Consider the following 16484-nt stretch of genomic DNA (forward strand, 5'->3'; position numbering starts at 1 on the left):
AAAGGGAAGGTGAAAATGTCTGAGGAATTTCCTAGTTGAACAGATTTATTTTTTTGTGTACCCATAACCATAGAAAAGACATAGAAAAGAGCAATATAGGTAATGTATATGTATAAGAGAAAAATAAAGGTGGTGGGGGGAGAGAGAAAAAAAAATACCAGAAAATTGAGAATCTTATTTGTAGCTAAGGGATGCTGTAGCCTATGAAAAACATTTCAATGTCCATGTAGGCCCCTGATTAACTGCAGAATGAAATGATACTGTTTAGCTGTTGCTGTTTCAATCCATTAAAATGAATTTATATTACAAAAACTTTGGAGAAAAAATATACGAAGGTTTCTTTTCAGTTTGTTTAGCTGACAAGATAAAATATTGTTTGCTTCCATTGTTAATGCTTGACCAGAAGATCCCATGAAAAGTTTATGGATGGAGCTTTATCAACAGTTCCTTCACAGATACAGAGCCAGATAAGGATTTGGCTTGCCCTTTGGCCAAAAATATGTCATTTCTTAGTTTTACATTTCATTTGGACACAGCTGAATTAAAAATTAGATGTTACTATGTTTGCATTGATCAAAAAAAAATTAGGTATTAGTTATACATTTTAAAATCTAAATCCTAGGACATATTGTCAAAATGCAGCAGAAAGAAGGTAAAAAGTAAAGGTAAAAATGGTTTAGGAGCTGTACTCCAGGTATGAATGAATTCAGCTTTTTGTTCTATGGAGTATTAAATTATTCTTCTGTATATAAGGAATGGAGAATAATGGAACTGGTATAAAATCTGTCTTCAAGTTAAATTAGTGTATATAGCCCATTCTTGAGATTTCAGCTAATTGAAGTAGTTTTGATATTTAAGCTGTAGAAGTCACCCCTACAGTCTTCACTTTAAACTCAAACTTCTGATGATATTTGGGTGTAGTGTTATTAACATTGTGCAAAATAATGTTAGTTTTAACATTCTTTTTTATAAAATTGAAATTGCACTAGAGGATATGGCCAAAAAAATGCTATTCATATTGCAAATAAAAATTCTGATGTTCTTTATGGCACTTCTGATACCCAGCTTCAGCTCAGTTTTCTTGTGTATATTTTCCAGAATATTTGCCAACTATATCATTTTTCCATCAAATTCCTGTCTTCAGTGATCAGGATGGCTGTAGAAAAACTCTATTTAAACTTTCACAGAAAACTAGAAATCTGTTACTTTTTAACTTTTAACTTTTAGGCACTTGATTTTGCAGCCTAGATAATTTCATTATTTAAAAAGCTCTATGTAATTTAATATATTATGATGTCAAGAAGAATATACTGACCAGTGGAGATATATGAAAAAATACAGTTGCAGTAACCACAAATTATAATCTAAATGGGTAAAATGACATTACAAAAAAGAACACATGGGGAAAGTACACTTATATTTTGATTAGAACTGTACTGTAAAAACTGAGTAGTCCTGGCTTCTTCTGTTTCCACAAAAGTTACCACAAGTATTAACCACCTCTACCCACTGTGAAGTTGCATGCAGGGCACTGTAATTTCAAGTAGCCACAAACAACAGGAAAAGATGATCTCTTTAAAATTCAAGGATCTAATCTTAATTGAACACTCATATTGATAATAACTAAGTACCATAGTAACTAGCAATGAAGAAAAAATATAATCTGTCATTAAATTAGCAAGCACCAGAGTCCATTCTGATTTATCTTTTAGAAGACCTACAGATAAAACTTTGAATTTCCTTATTTTCTTAACTGCACTTTTGTTTAAAAAGTTTCATTTAAAATCTCTATAGCTGTCAGGATTACAAATTTTCTGATTTGGGGTACTGAAATATTTGGAGTAAACCTTTAGTCTAAAGACTTACAAACATGTATGTGTGTATGAGTCATATGCCTATGAATATTAACAGCTGCCAGTTGAGGGTCTGAGGATATGAGAACTAGTGTGTTCCTTGAAAAAGAATTTCAAATCACACAACTTTGGATATGCGTACTGCAATCAGACCTACAAAGATAGACAGAAATACTAAACTTATTGCTAAAGTGAAGTCTTCCCTGTTCTGCCACTATCTTTTGGCATACTTCAGGTGAAGGAATGGAGATTTGACATACATAAAGTAAAAAAGTAGGACTACAGAAGCTGCAGTCAAACACAGCTCTAAATTTTATTTATTTATTTTTTTAATCAGTGCAGGAAAAGTGAATTTTGAAGTCATTACAGAGGTAAAGAAGAAATGATATCTGGAAGGGGTGAATTCCAAGATGACAGAAAAGTCTCTGTCTAGAATAGTGGAAGCCAGGAATACTACGGACACTGCAAAAACCCTGCAACTGCTATTTCCTAATGCTGCAAAACCAGCTTAAGTGTCTCCATATTATATAAGATCTCTGCATCCTCAGAGTATTTATAAGTACAAGTTCAGTCTATAAATCCTCTTTACAGGCTAGAACAGCTATAAGAAGGCAGCAGCAAGGGTTTCTTCTCGGAGTCCATACCGGTCAAATAAGAGTCAAATCACTCTGGATTTGTCATACTATATTTTTAAAACAAAAAAGGACTTCCAAGTACACACAAGGGTGAGATGTACTCCACCTGATAATGGCCAGTGAGTCTCATGAACTAAATTAGAATTTACCCAAAGTAAGCCCTCAAGCCTATATAGTGTGGGCAGCAGGCCCTCCACCCAGATTATTTAATCTACTCTATGAGCCCATTCCTATGGCACTGCTTTACTTGATAAAATACATGTAGTGTCTGTGGGACTTACAGAACAGGAAGTATGGCTCAGCAGAAGGCTTAGAAATCAGAGCAGGACCACCAAGCTGCCCCCCGACTCTAAATCTGCCACACCCTTTTATTTAAATACCCTTTTGGTTTTTTCATGTCTCGTCAACATAGAGAGTGTTCCTGAGCTGTTTTCATATTTAATGCTCTGTGAAAAATACTTCTGATATCCTGATAATAACATTTGTCAGCATGATATGCAGTATAGATATAAATGGTTTGTTACTGTTATTTCCTTCAGGCTTAAATCTTTTTTCTTGCCTTCATTTTAAGCCCAGAGAACTGCTCCCACTATATCAAGTCTGTATTAAGCTGTGTCAGGAGTCAGGCACTGTAATAAAAGAATCTTAGAAAAATTTGCCTTTCTGTCTTCAGTAAACAGGGTATACCAAAGGGATGGGATATTTAGGATGCTTTCTTTTTCTTTTTTTTTTCTTTTTTTTTTTTTTTTTTTTTAAGTAAATGCACACTGAGAATAAAAAAGCAGTTTACACTGAACTCCTTGAATGGGAATATTCTTTTTTTTTTTTTTTTTTTTTTTTTTTCAGTAAGAACACTTGACCTATTATTATTATGGCAAATATGTTCGAGTTTTGTGATTTAAATCAGAAAGCAATTCTCCTAAGAGAAAGTATTTTGCAAATTTCCTACTTTTCCTACAAGTGAAAGGTGAAATATTATTTTTTTCAGAGATAAGATCCTGTATTTTTGGGCATGGCTTTTTATGGCAGGAATGATTTAGCAAATTGTAGGAAAAGAAAGAGGAATTAGCCTAATCCTCCCTTCAGCTTGGAGTTCAACTCATCTTAAGATCCCTGGAGTCCCTGCCCATTATCTTCCTCTGAGGGAGAGCTTGTTGTTTCTGTGTATATAAAGTGCCATGGATTCCATTCACTGTGTAAATTTCTTAAATGAAAAAGTCCAAATTCACAAACTGACACATAGTTTCAACTTGTTTGAAAGCAAAAGCTTAAACACTGGGCAAGATTTAGATTATGTGGAAGTAGTGTTAAATTGTGAGGAAATTCATGTTTGTATTCATGAAATTTCATTTCATGAATTTCTAAAAAAGACCAGCAGTTTGCCTCTCCGATCTCAGGAGAGGGACCCACCTGACCTCTTCTTAGCAGTGAAATCATCTTGCTTCTTTCTCTCAGAGCAAACTTTTGAACAGACACATTCTTTGCTGGAAATAGCAAAAAAAATATATTTATTTTATGTACTGCTAGACCAAACACTAGGAATTATTTTCAAATAAATTCAGTGGGTTTTCTCAGCTTTTTCATAAGCCAATAAAATTCTGTAGTTAGTTTGATAAAGTATGGTGAAGTAGGTACAAGACTTCCATCTCCTTTTCTGTGTCCTGTGAGGCAGGGGAACTACTGTTATCACAAAGCAACGAGTATCTCTGCACCAGGTTTTAGTGTTTATCAGCACAGTGAATGTTTGAGCCATTGTTTATTTTTCTCTTGCATATTCTACCATACTAAGTTCTTTCAAATTTAAATTTCAATTATGTTATTTTCTGCTTTGAAGAGAACTTCTCTGTCAGAAGTAATTCCTCATTTTCTGGAAGGTGACGGGAGGAAGGTTGACTTGCATTCTCTGTTCTTTCCTATCCCTATCTCAACAAATATCTACCTAAGAAGACCTCCTGGTTTTGAACCGGGGAAGTCTGTAGTCCTTTCAGACAACTTCAGACAACTGTATGTAAAACACCAAACGACTTTGAACAACTTGTTCTGATTCCTTATCTTTCCTTTTAAGTATTACTGAAAATTGTTGATGCAAATAGTGATACAGCAATTACCAAGGATAATTAACATTACTGAAATGTTTAACTTTCTCTTACAGGAAGTACCGGATAAAAACAAAGCCAATGGACTATATTTTAGAGATGGGAAATGTCGAATTGACTACATCCTGGTATATCGAAAATCCAATCCACAGACAGAAAAGAGGGAAGTATTTGAGAGAAATATCAGGGCAGAAGGACTTCAAATGGAAAAAGAGGTAAGAGAGTTTCCCTGGGGAAAAAAAATAATAATAAATAAATCAACATTTAAAGCTGGGCAGTATATGGTTTGTATTTACTCTGAAACTCCTTTGTTCTGTTGGAGTAGTGGAAAAGTGCTTTTAAACATGCCTAAAAATAGACTAGTTATTGCCAGAGCAGCAGGAAAGCATAGCTTAAAGGAAAATCAGACACATGGACTGAAGGCCAAAACAGGCCATTACAGTCATCTTTTTCAACCTGATGCACAAGTAGGCCATAGAATTTCATCCACTGAGTTGTGCAGTAGAGGAAACAAGTGCTGGGTTTGGATGGCCTAAATTCTATGGAGTACAATCTGCACTTCTTCACGTCATTTTCCTTTTAGCCATCTTCCTGCTCCACTCCTTGCTGAGGCTCTTGGTATTTTTTCCAAAGACCCCTGCATTCCTTTTCCTGTCAGCTTAGGCACAGGAACTTAGGTGGTATTTTTGTAGCTTGAAAACAGACTAAAATCTCTCCTACTTTCATAATCCTAAACATCAAAATAATTGAACAGTACATATGAATCTTTTATGTCAATGCTATTTCTAGCACAATGACCTAAAAAAGTGAATCTTTTCTGGACAGGAGTATAAAATGAATGTAATCTGTCTAAAAGTGTATTGACAAGATAGGTAGCAGGAACAGGGCTCAAAGAGACTCTTTTCTGCCTATGTTCTTTCTTAAACTTTCTTGTGTGTGTTTAAACAGGACCTAAGTCTCACTTTCATGTAGAATAGATATTCTGAATACTTAGCTTTACTAGTGCTTGACCAAGTGCTTACACTGATATTGATATGCATTGTTGTGCTGTCACTGATGCAAAAGGTACAGGAATTTTCAGGTTACAGGCTTTGGTCAACTATGTAAGTGCTGTACATTTTCTCCCCTTCTGTCACTGAATACTTGGTGTATGTATAGATATTCTGCCTGTGTGCTTGAAAGGCACACTCCTTCTCAGAACACTGGGGGAAGGAATGAAGGAAGGGAAGCTGTTTCTCTCCAATATAATGACAATGTTTCCTTTCTTCTTTTCCTTGTTTTTTTTTTTGTTGTTGTTGTTTGTTTATTTGTTTGTTTTTTGGTTTTAATGAATGAACACAGTTACTGGTAGATATAACTGTATAAATACATGTCACTATTTACATCAGTTACCATACTTGAAATAACCCGTTTAGGCACAGGAACTTGAAATAACAGTTACTTGAAATAACCCGGAAGTTAGCATCCTTGATACTGCAGTAGTTGCTAGATGCTTTAAATGGCAGCCATTATTCCCTTATTACTTTTGCTTCCTGTAAAGGTACCAAAGTCTGTAAGAGTTATATCCTAAGACCTAAGAACATGGAAGCATTTCTGTGGTTGTTCAGCTTCACATCTTAGAATTCTGCTCTACTTCCACCAGGAGAGACACTGAAAATGTCTGAAGTTTGGACAGAAAGTGAACATGGAATGAATTTTCCTAATTGATAAACAGTTTTGTCTGTCCAACAGTTTTGAATCACTCTTTTGTTACTTTGTGATTTTTGCAGATCTTGCCATTTACTACTGTGCTAAGCTCAGCAGTGAAAGTTATGAAATCATTTTATATTTTAAGTATTATGAAACTTATTGCAGCATTCTGTACAGAGAACTTTTTCAACTTAATGATTTAAGTGCTTACTATAGACTTTTCTTGTAGCTTTCAAGCCCATTTACTTGGAGTTTGCTGCCTAGGCTGCATGAATGTTCTGCCTATTTGATTATTCATTTCAGTTTCTATTATGCTACAGACATTCAGTTTTATTTCTTATTAAGCTCATTTGGCCTTGGTGTGACTTCTTGCCAACATCAGTAATTGTACATTTCCTAAATTCAGAATGATCAAAATGAGGCTGTGCTACATGACTCAAGCTAGGATACCGATCTTTTTAAATGTATGACTCTGACCTAAAATTAAAACTTCACATGTATATTTTATGACCATTTTAGTTTCCAAATTGAATTATAATCCTGAAAGAAATAAGTTCATTCATTGTACACTCTCTCTCCCTTTTTGTAGAGTAAAAATGGTGCTGAAGAACATTTAGATTTAAACTAAGTAGTGTGATTTGTTAATGCTTAGATTATTTCTCATGATTTCTACTTTTCTTTTTTGGTGAGACTACTGACATGAATTTCAGTTCTGGAATATTTTAACAACAGGTCTGTTTCCTAATTGTTGTTCATATGAAATATATTGCTTCCACTGGGAAAATTTTGTTTACAGATAAAATGAGAGAATTGTCTGTCTCTTTGTCCAGACAACTTATATGGAGGCAATAGATTGTAATTGCTGGACTGAAAGAAAGAAACTTTAACATTCCATGAATTTTGTGTGGTGCTGGGTTCATTCTCTTGGCTTCCGGCTGCCTATATATTGACATTCAAACACATTAGTCCTTTTATTTTTTTTATTTTTTATTTTTTAGTGAAATCAGTGTCAGGGAGGAAAACCTCTGGAAAACAGCTATTCACACAGCTGTTTTGTAACCACATTTCTCAGTAACACAGCTGTGACTCTCTGAGAAGCATAATACAGCAAAATACCTAGGAAATATTGGGTGTAGGGAGTGAAATATTTACTGAACTGTATGAAATGAAAAAGTAAATCTGAAATGAATTCATGACTGTTGAGATAACTTGAGGAACAATAATAGGAACATGTAGCTAAAAAAGAACTGAACAGGTATATGTTTCTGACAGTAGAAAATGGTGATAACTTTTCAGAGGTATTGCCCAATGAATTCACACTCAAATTTTTTGTCTGTACCACACCATTGTGCTATGCAAGTTCTTCCATTTTTTGTGCTCCGTATAACCAGTTGCAGTAAACAAGGGGATCTCAAAGCAACGAATAGATCACTGAATTAGTGAAAGTATGGAAAATAGAGGTCTAAGAATGAATGTTAACATAGTGGAACAGCATAGATCTTTTTTGTGACCCTTCTCCTTGCTTTTCTGTGTATATTGAGTCAATTCATATATGGTTTACTGTGTTGTCCCAGTCCAGCATGGATCACATCCAACACATGTGATGATGTATACAGAAGCTCTATGAACATTAATGCAAAATATAGGTCACTCCAGGAAGAGAGACTGTGTTTTCTTTTCAGTGAGATATAAAATTTATTATCTTTATTTGTCCTTTTTACAGCCTCTCACAAGAGAGTATGATATCCTGGCTCTGGGATTCCTGACGACCTCACTGTTTTGATTTTTTAATACTCTTTGAAACAGGCTTGTGTATTGGGTAGAATGTAGAGAACAGTCTTCAAATGAAGCAAGTTCTTATCAGAGATTATAAGATTGCAAACAGGAATTGGTCCTTTTTGTAAATATTATGTAGGACGTGCCCACCAGAGTTAACTGGCAAATGGTTATCAGGAGACAAAGTATGAAAGTCCACATTCTGAGGGTATGTTTCATATTCATCCAAGTCCAGGATTACCATGAGACTACGATCAGCCTGTTGACTCTAAGAAAAAAAAAAAAAAACTTTTCTGTTTTATCTAAAAAGAAAATGCAGATTGTCTCTATCATTCAAAATACAGCATTCATCCCTCTGAGACAGTAAATCCCCAGAATTTTTCTGGAAAGCCCATCTTTGCAAGAGAAAATGAAGAGTCAGGATTACATTGGGCACATGGATTTTTCATAGGAATAAAGATTTCTAAATTCAACCTCTTGGTCCAAATCCAGTTTAGTTCCCCTATCCTAAATTATTACTGCGACTTCAACTAATATATTTTATTCCCTATCATAAATGGTGAAGTATAAGTAAGTTGTAAACAGTAAATATGCTGTGCTGGTGTGTATATATAGCTTTTAATAAGGTACTTTAAATCATACTACACTAATAGAGCATGCACAGAGTTAGCCAGCATGGAACAGTTAGCAGGCATTTCTTGTTCACCTGCAGCGTATTTACACTGGACTACAATGCAATTCAAATGCAGGAGAGATTTAAGGTACTGCAAAGAAATCTACGTAGGTTGAACAAAAACAAACTACCCTTGGATTTGTAATTCTTGAAAGAGAAAAACATTTTAGATTTAAATAATTACTGTATATAGAAAATGAATTGATCCTGGGTAGGATCTAGCCATGTAGCCCTAGGAATAGACTACTTTTCAGTTGAGCTTGGCATGATCTCTTTTATTTTATTTTGCTTCTGATGACTGCACTAAACTATACTTATATATATATATATAGTATACTAATATAATAAATTAAACTATAGAGCAGTTGTAATGTACTAAATAAATTTTCCTTAATAATGGTCTCAAATTTTTACTTTATAATTTGTAAGTTGATTTGATACAGACTTTATTTGAAAAGGCATTTGACACCCCAGTAGAAACTGATAAATAGAAATATGGTAAAGGGAAACTATTCACTTAAGTAGTGAAAGTAGTATTCAGGCCCTGTATTTTATATATTTCATATATTTTGCATATTTATGCATACTAATATTTCAATATAAAACCAGTGAACTGCTTTAAAACAATAGCATTGCTTACCACCCTAAAAAGCAAGTCATTTCATGCTTATTTTATGTGGAATACGTTTCAGAAAGTAGTTTATGATATTTTACAGAAAGCACTCAATCCATCTGGGGTTCTACCTGTACATTGATTTTTGTGTCTCCCACATGAAAGATGTTATTTTAGTGTGCTGGTCCAGTTTTCAGGAACAATCCAAACAGTATGTATTTTGTGTTGCGTGCGTGATTAAAATTTTAAACATTGCTACTATAAGTGTCAAGCTGTCACCAGGGCATCCCTAATTGCATTCACTCCATGCCTCAAGCAGGAGCTGACATTTCTGGGGCAACACCTGGCAGCAGATATACAGCTGGTGTATACAATGGGTGTTCTCTGAAGAAAAAGAATAAAAGAAAGGGGAAAAAAGCTCAATATATGCTTCACTTTTATTGTATGAACAAATATCTGCTATCAGGCATAAGCTGTACCTGAATGTTTGTTTTAAGATCTTTTCCAGTAGTTGATGAGTATAATTAGAGGATACTGCTATTTTATGACTTTTCAAGTTTGGAGACAGATGTAGATTACTTCGTGGTGAGGTAGTAGGAGTTCTATAAAGCAGTTTCTCTTAATGTGGCTGTAATTTTGCTCTAGTGGGGCAGGACTTTAGGGGCTAGAAACATGTATTCAGTAAGAGGCATATATTTAGAAGCAACCTGAAGACTGGTTTAAAATGATGAATGTTGTGAGAAATTACAGATGACAGAAAGAGCACACTATATAGTGTCTCTGTGACTCTTGGCTTGTCCCTGAGTGTAAAACCAAAATAGACTTATGACCATGTCAAAGTGAGGTAAAAGTTAGAAATAACAAGTATGAAAAAAACAAGAACTTCAAAGACTGAAACTTTAAATATAGTTATGCTCAGAAAGTGATGATGTGAATATGAGATGTTACAATCAAAAGCTGTTCCTCTTGAGCACAGTCAAATATTATCATCTTTCTTTCTGGCAGAAATGACATCTTCTACTTTTCTTGTTGTTGTTGGTACTGCAGAGCTAGAACAATTATGTCAGACTGATCCGCTTTTTTCTAGCTTGTGCGTCATCATTGCAATTGTTCATGAGAGTCCTGTTACATAAATGTTGCTGCTGATTGTGGTTCATGGGCAGAAAAGAATTAAGCTGACTCCCAGGCCCCAAGTGGCATTTTCAGAGCTGAGTGAGAAAAGGTGTTTATAAACTTAGATTATGTAATTTGTTTCTCTCCCTGAGAAGCAGTGAACAATAAAATATCAGTGCCTTCTGAGTGACTATAAGTTTCTTTTTCAGTTATGGGTTCAGTTTATTCATTTACTGAAGGACGATGTTTTGTACATAATTTATTGCTGCTATAGATGTTAATTTAATCAAAGCATACAGTTTATAACAGAGTGCTCAGCCTCTAGCCTAGTAACTATCTGCAGCTTGCCAGAATAGTTTATTTGATGGGCAGGAGCAGGGTGTAGGTCAGGTGAATCATTCTGCCAGGTAATCCTTTTTCCTAGCTGTTATTTTCCTTTGGTCTTCATATCTCTCCCCTGCCATGTTGAACTTACTCTGCACATACCAAAAAAAAAAAAAAAAAAAAAAAAAAAAAAAAAAAAAAAAAAAAAAAAACCACTATCCACTAGAGGAAAGGGTGTCTAGGGAAAATTTCCACCATGGACGTTGTGTCTGCTGTTCTCTGAGCCTTTTTTTACAGAGAGGAAGATATCTGTGTGCATGCACAGTGTAATGTTTGTGCAGTATATACCCTGCCACTAGGAAGCACCAGGACAACTGTGTGGGTGATAATCACCCATAGTGCACAGCCATGGTAGGTCAGGCCACATGGAGGATGTTACTCATGGCTACCAGGATTCCTTTTAGGAAAAACTATATAGCTCTCCAGCCAGGAAAAAATAATAATAATAAAAATAATAAAAAAAGGGTTGCTGACCTAATGAGTCTCTTATTTCTGACACAGTTCATATCTTGCTTTTCTGTTCTATAATAATGTGTGACTTCTTTGCAATGGGGCAGATTGCTGGCAGTCACCTTATCATTTAAGTCAACAGCTCTGTAACTGTTTCTGTCAGCTGAGGGATCTTTTCATGTTAATGCACTTTAAATTACATGGTTTTGTATGTATTACAGTTTGTACGTTCTTTCTTTCCTTGCTGACTTAATTTTAAAAAATACTCAAGGATATTTTCAAAAAGAAATAAAATCAAGTTATTTCCCATTCTTTTTTCTTTTTAATAAGAATGGAGGACCCTCCTTCTTCTAATTACTCTCAGTGCATCCAGTTGTCCATAATTACCCATATACATCTTTGGGCACATAAACACATGTGCACTCACGTATAGGCGCATTGAAAACAAGAATAGCTAGTATCAATCTCAAGATAATGAAAAATACTATGTAGATGTTCCAGTCACTTGACATATGGGAGAGAATTTTGTTTTTGTGCTAGATCTACAATGAGTGTAACAGTAACCTGTGAGTAACAGTGACATGGATATCCTCCAGTATTAATAACTTGCATTCGGGCAACATTAGAATTTGTTGGTCTTTGGAGAAGATCAGGAGTAGTTCAATGTTAATCTACTACTGTAACTAATACCAAGCATTCGGTAGCTTTCATGCAGTCTAGTAAGTTATTTGTCTCTCACTTTCCTGATCCTGTTATTCCATATGCAAATAACTACAGCTAATGAACTTACAGTACAAATTACGCAGCCTGCAGGAGCTCAGTTTCACTAACAGCATAATATCCCATCATTAGCAGGTGCAGTTTGTTATTTAATGTTTAAGCACTGTGTCTGATTGCATCCACAAATCATGGATGGAGACATCACAATGACATAAACTATTCCTGCGAAAAGGGAACCAGGCTGAAACACAAGCCCATCACAAGCATTATGAGTAAAGTGCTTCCAGCTATTTAATTTAAACATAAGGCTGTTCATTTCATCCAAGTTCAGTCAGAACAAGTTATAAGCAGACTAGTCTCCCAAAGATTAATTGTGACTTAATTATCTAGTGCAAACAGCAAGTGGAGTCTCTTTTCAGCAGTATTATACAGAAAAAAAGAAAAAAAAAAAAAAAAAAAAAAAAAGTGTAGGTATGAATAAACAGATGTCTTTTTCCAGAGAGTGCTCTGTACATTATCACTGAACAGTAGAAGTGTTTCCAGCTACCTGGGCCTCTGAAGGAAACAATTTTAGCTTTTAGATACTATGTCCACTGAACAGCACAGTGACATTCTTGAATAGAAATTTAAGAAGTTTCATAGAAGTCTGGATGGAGAGAGTCTGAACTCAATTTTCAGTGAACACTTTTTAAAAATAACCTTTTTGAATGATTGAGGGAGCCCTGAAATATGTATGTTTTGAGATGACAAACTCCTTAACAGGACTGTGTAAAGCTAGTAGACTAAGAAATTGGGTGTAACTGTTGCTGAAAATTTGTTTTGCATTTGAAAAAAAAAAGCTATAGCTTTTACATGAAGTAATATAGAGTAGTATATATAAGTATATAATATAAAATACATATTATATATATATAAATATAAAATATAAGTCATACGATATATTACTTATATTAGTTATATTAATATTATTACTTATATTAATATACATAATATAATATGTTATATATATGTTATATAAGTAATATAATATAAAATATTTTGCATGAGGTAATATAGAAAATATGTTGGTAACTGAAAAGGGATATAAAGGCCTTTGAGTAGGCTTTTTTGTCAAAGAGTTTCTTGTCATCAATCTTTAGAAATCAGGATGTCAAAAACTTTTTGAAGGACACCAGGCTAAAGGGAAAAAACAGACAGGAGATAGATTAAAAAACACAGTACATTTCATATGAAATGTCCCCTGTATGTCAAAAGTCACCTTTCCCTTTACAATAATTACTCTTAAATGGCAATTATTTTTGAGATGTTATTTGCATGCCAGTGGCATCAGGACCAAGTTTAATCCATGAGGCTGCAATCACTTAATGCACAGTGAGAGTTTTCATTGCCCAAAGGTGACATGACTGGCTTGCTGCAACTCTCCCTGATTTTGCTTAATAAGCAGAAATCTAGAGCTGTCTGTAGGGAACAGAAAGACAGAGTATATGGAAATGCCAGGAGTGTGTTTCAGGTTCTCATTTTGTGTTGCCGATTTTGGCATTGAGCTTGTTTTGAAAAGATGGCATTTTATTTACTGCATTATGTTTCTGAACAAATAGGGATGATTTCAAATATCTGTAGTACCCTCATGGTTAGGGATTATTTGGGTCTTCCGCTGCAGCACGAAGTGGTGTGGGGCTGCACCCCTTGCAGGCAGTCCCAGGAGGGCAGCATGATTCTGGAGAGGAAAATTCCCTTCCCCTTGGCACAGGGGCTCCAAGTCCTCTCATCAGCCAATTACATTCTTTGGTATGCCAGGTTAGCTCAGTCATGGAGTGAGTGGAGCACTGGTGCTGTGCGCCTTGGATTAACTGTATTTAAATTGCAGTAGCAGCCTCACAAGTAGAGCTAGTTAAATGACCTCAGTTCTCAGACTTTATTGAAAAAGATGTTTCAGTTTATGGCTCTCTGGACCCAAATTAAAACCAACATTATTCACTGTGTATATATGTATTTGTTTCTTGCCGTTTCAGACTGGTAATGAAATGATGTTGTAAATTCAGTTTAATAAAGCTGAGGAAATAACGTTTATGAGATAGCCCATTGACTGAAATCTCTGTTCCAATTAGTCATGTCCCTCTCTTTAAAGTCTTGTCTAATTTACAAAACTCTCTTCTGTGTACAGACAACTTTTGTATTTACACATGAAAGCTTTTGAAAGAATCTATGAAAGTTCCTTGTAGGTGGAACAATTTAGAAACCCATTTCTTTCCTCTTGAAGAGTTTCATGGTGCAGTACTTACTACTTTTCTTAGGTATAGTTTGTTGTTTCTGTTATGTCTCAAGTAGATATTTCCTTTTATAAGAAATAGGATTGATTCTCCTTTCTGAAGTCGCCATTGTCAAGCACTAATATAAGACCTTTGAGGTTACACAAAATGTTGTTACCTATGAGGTAACAACAATCTCTTTAATCTGTTTAAAATTCAAAACTATTAAAAAAGAATAAAACCCCCATACTGAAAATGAATGAATACGGAAGAAAACAATAGAGACATGTAAATTTGGAACTATGACTCTATCTTGTAAAAAGAAAATATGACTCTATCTTGTAATATGCAAAATTACCATTATTTTTAATGACTGCTAGATTTGGGAAAATTTTCTCTTTGTTTTCTGTGTGCTTTTTTTTTTTTTTTTTTGGTAGTGGTGTGGGTGCTTTTGAGTTTTGTTTTGTTTTGTTTTTTGTCTTTTTTTTTTACCTTCTTTCAGGTTGAATCATAAATATCATATTTTGAAAAAATGCCATTATATGCTGGTTATAAGGGTTCAATAATCAAGGATTTTTACATACTTTTATACATAAGAAGTAGAAGTATATAGTTTTCCTACATCTTTCTGTGTTTCTGAAGTGACATACCTATCATTGAATATAAACCTTTTCATGATGTAGAAAATGTAAGGGTTTGAATTTAGGTTTTAAAATTAAATTGGTTGGAAAATTATCTTCCATAATGAGCTGTTACAACCCATTCATCTGATTTTAGTGTATTCTTTTTACATTTTTAGTTTAATTGGCTTAGTTTCAGAAGGAAAAATGTTTTTTGAAAGCAGTATATCAGCAAGTTTATTTGCTTGACTGGTAGTGACTAGTAGTTCCTAAATTCTAACGAGTATATGTTGACTTTCATCTCTTTTCTTATTATTTGTGTGTGTGAGAGAGAGGAAGATTACATGAAGTCTTTTTAATCAGTCTAATACTACCTTTTTTATTCAGGCCATTCCCTTTAAAATATCAATTTAAATGAGATGCTTAAGACATTCTTATGATTCCAATAATTGTTCACATCTGATTTTCTCAATTACCAAACATCAATAAAATACATTACTGTAATACTTTTTTTTTTATATATATAAAATAGAAGCTGTCCACGTTTAGATGAAAGCTATGCAGGCATGTTTACATGCATCACTTTCTGATCTGTTGTAATGCAGGCATATGAAACTCTTTTGAAACAGACCTTAGTTTGATGGCCTTATCTACTTATCTACTATCCTTATTCTACTATTACAACTCTAGAGCTACTAGTAGTAGAGCTACTAATTAGTACAGCTACTAATAGGTCTACTATTCTACAGATTAGGCCTGTAAATTCCTTCACCATGTTATAAAGCAGTTAAGGACCCTGCACACTATTTTGACCAGGGAGTGAAAAGCAGAAGGAAGTTTTTTCTCCCTTTGTTGCAATCTTGTTTGTTGAAAAGAAATGTAAAAGAAATGTATGAAGTTTCCTTAGAGGTGGAATCACATGGAAGATGCTTTATTTGCTCATAATACTGAACACTTGTCAGCCATCTCTGAGGCAAAAAGTTCTCTCCCTAAAGGGTTTTCTTAGGATCGTTTTCTTCACCAGCTCTGCTTCTTCACAACTGTGATTTTTTTCCTCCTCCCAGTGTATGCACATCTACCTCTTCTGACTAGGTAAGCAGTGAATTGTGTCTCTCAAGTTTGTTTGTATATCACAAAGCAGTCATGCCTAGTCCAGAGGACTGATTCTTTCCCTGCACTTTTATAGAATTATAGTATAATTGGTTTTGGAAAAGACTTCAGGAGGTGCGTAGTTCAACCTCCTGCTTATTTTTCTCTTTTCTTTTTTTTTTTTTTTTTCTCATTTATTTATATATATATCCATTCCATAGAGGATCTCAGATACTATTTACATATGTCTTAAGTGAAAGACAGCTATTGACCCAGTTTTAGTCTATGTTAGCCTAACTTCCAGAAATTCCCAGAACCATGCACTTCTTTTTATATGTTCTTCTCCACTTAGGAACTCGTCTTTCCATTCCTAAACTTCTGTGCCTATGTCCTTCACAAATTAATAATCAGATCTGTGACCACACTTTCTGGGTAATCTGGAGAAGCTCAAGCACTCTTACTGCCATAGAAGTTCTGGCTGGAAGTTTGTTGTTGTTGTTGTTGTTTGCCTGTATATGTAGCTC

General features: G+C 34.5%; 1 protein-coding gene across 11 annotated transcripts in view; it reads left to right on the forward strand.

The window, feature by feature from the left end:
* The window catches only part of ANO4 (anoctamin 4), a 221767-nt gene that overhangs the window by 118361 nt on the left and 86922 nt on the right, over nucleotides 1-16484 (forward strand). For 10 of the 11 annotated variants that reach the window (XM_084506049.1, XM_084506043.1, XM_084506040.1 and 7 more), the window contains one exon: nucleotides 4641-4799. In XM_084506049.1, the coding sequence (XP_084362175.1) occupies nucleotides 4641-4799 (159 nt within the window). Of the gene's footprint in view, nucleotides 1-4640; nucleotides 4800-16484 lie in introns of those variants that run through there. The other variant, XM_084506041.1, reaches the window with a different exon arrangement.

The sequence above is a fragment of the Aythya ferina genome (assembly GCF_964211825.1).
Source record: "Aythya ferina genome assembly, chromosome: 1".
NCBI lineage: Eukaryota > Metazoa > Chordata > Aves > Anseriformes > Anatidae > Aythya > Aythya ferina.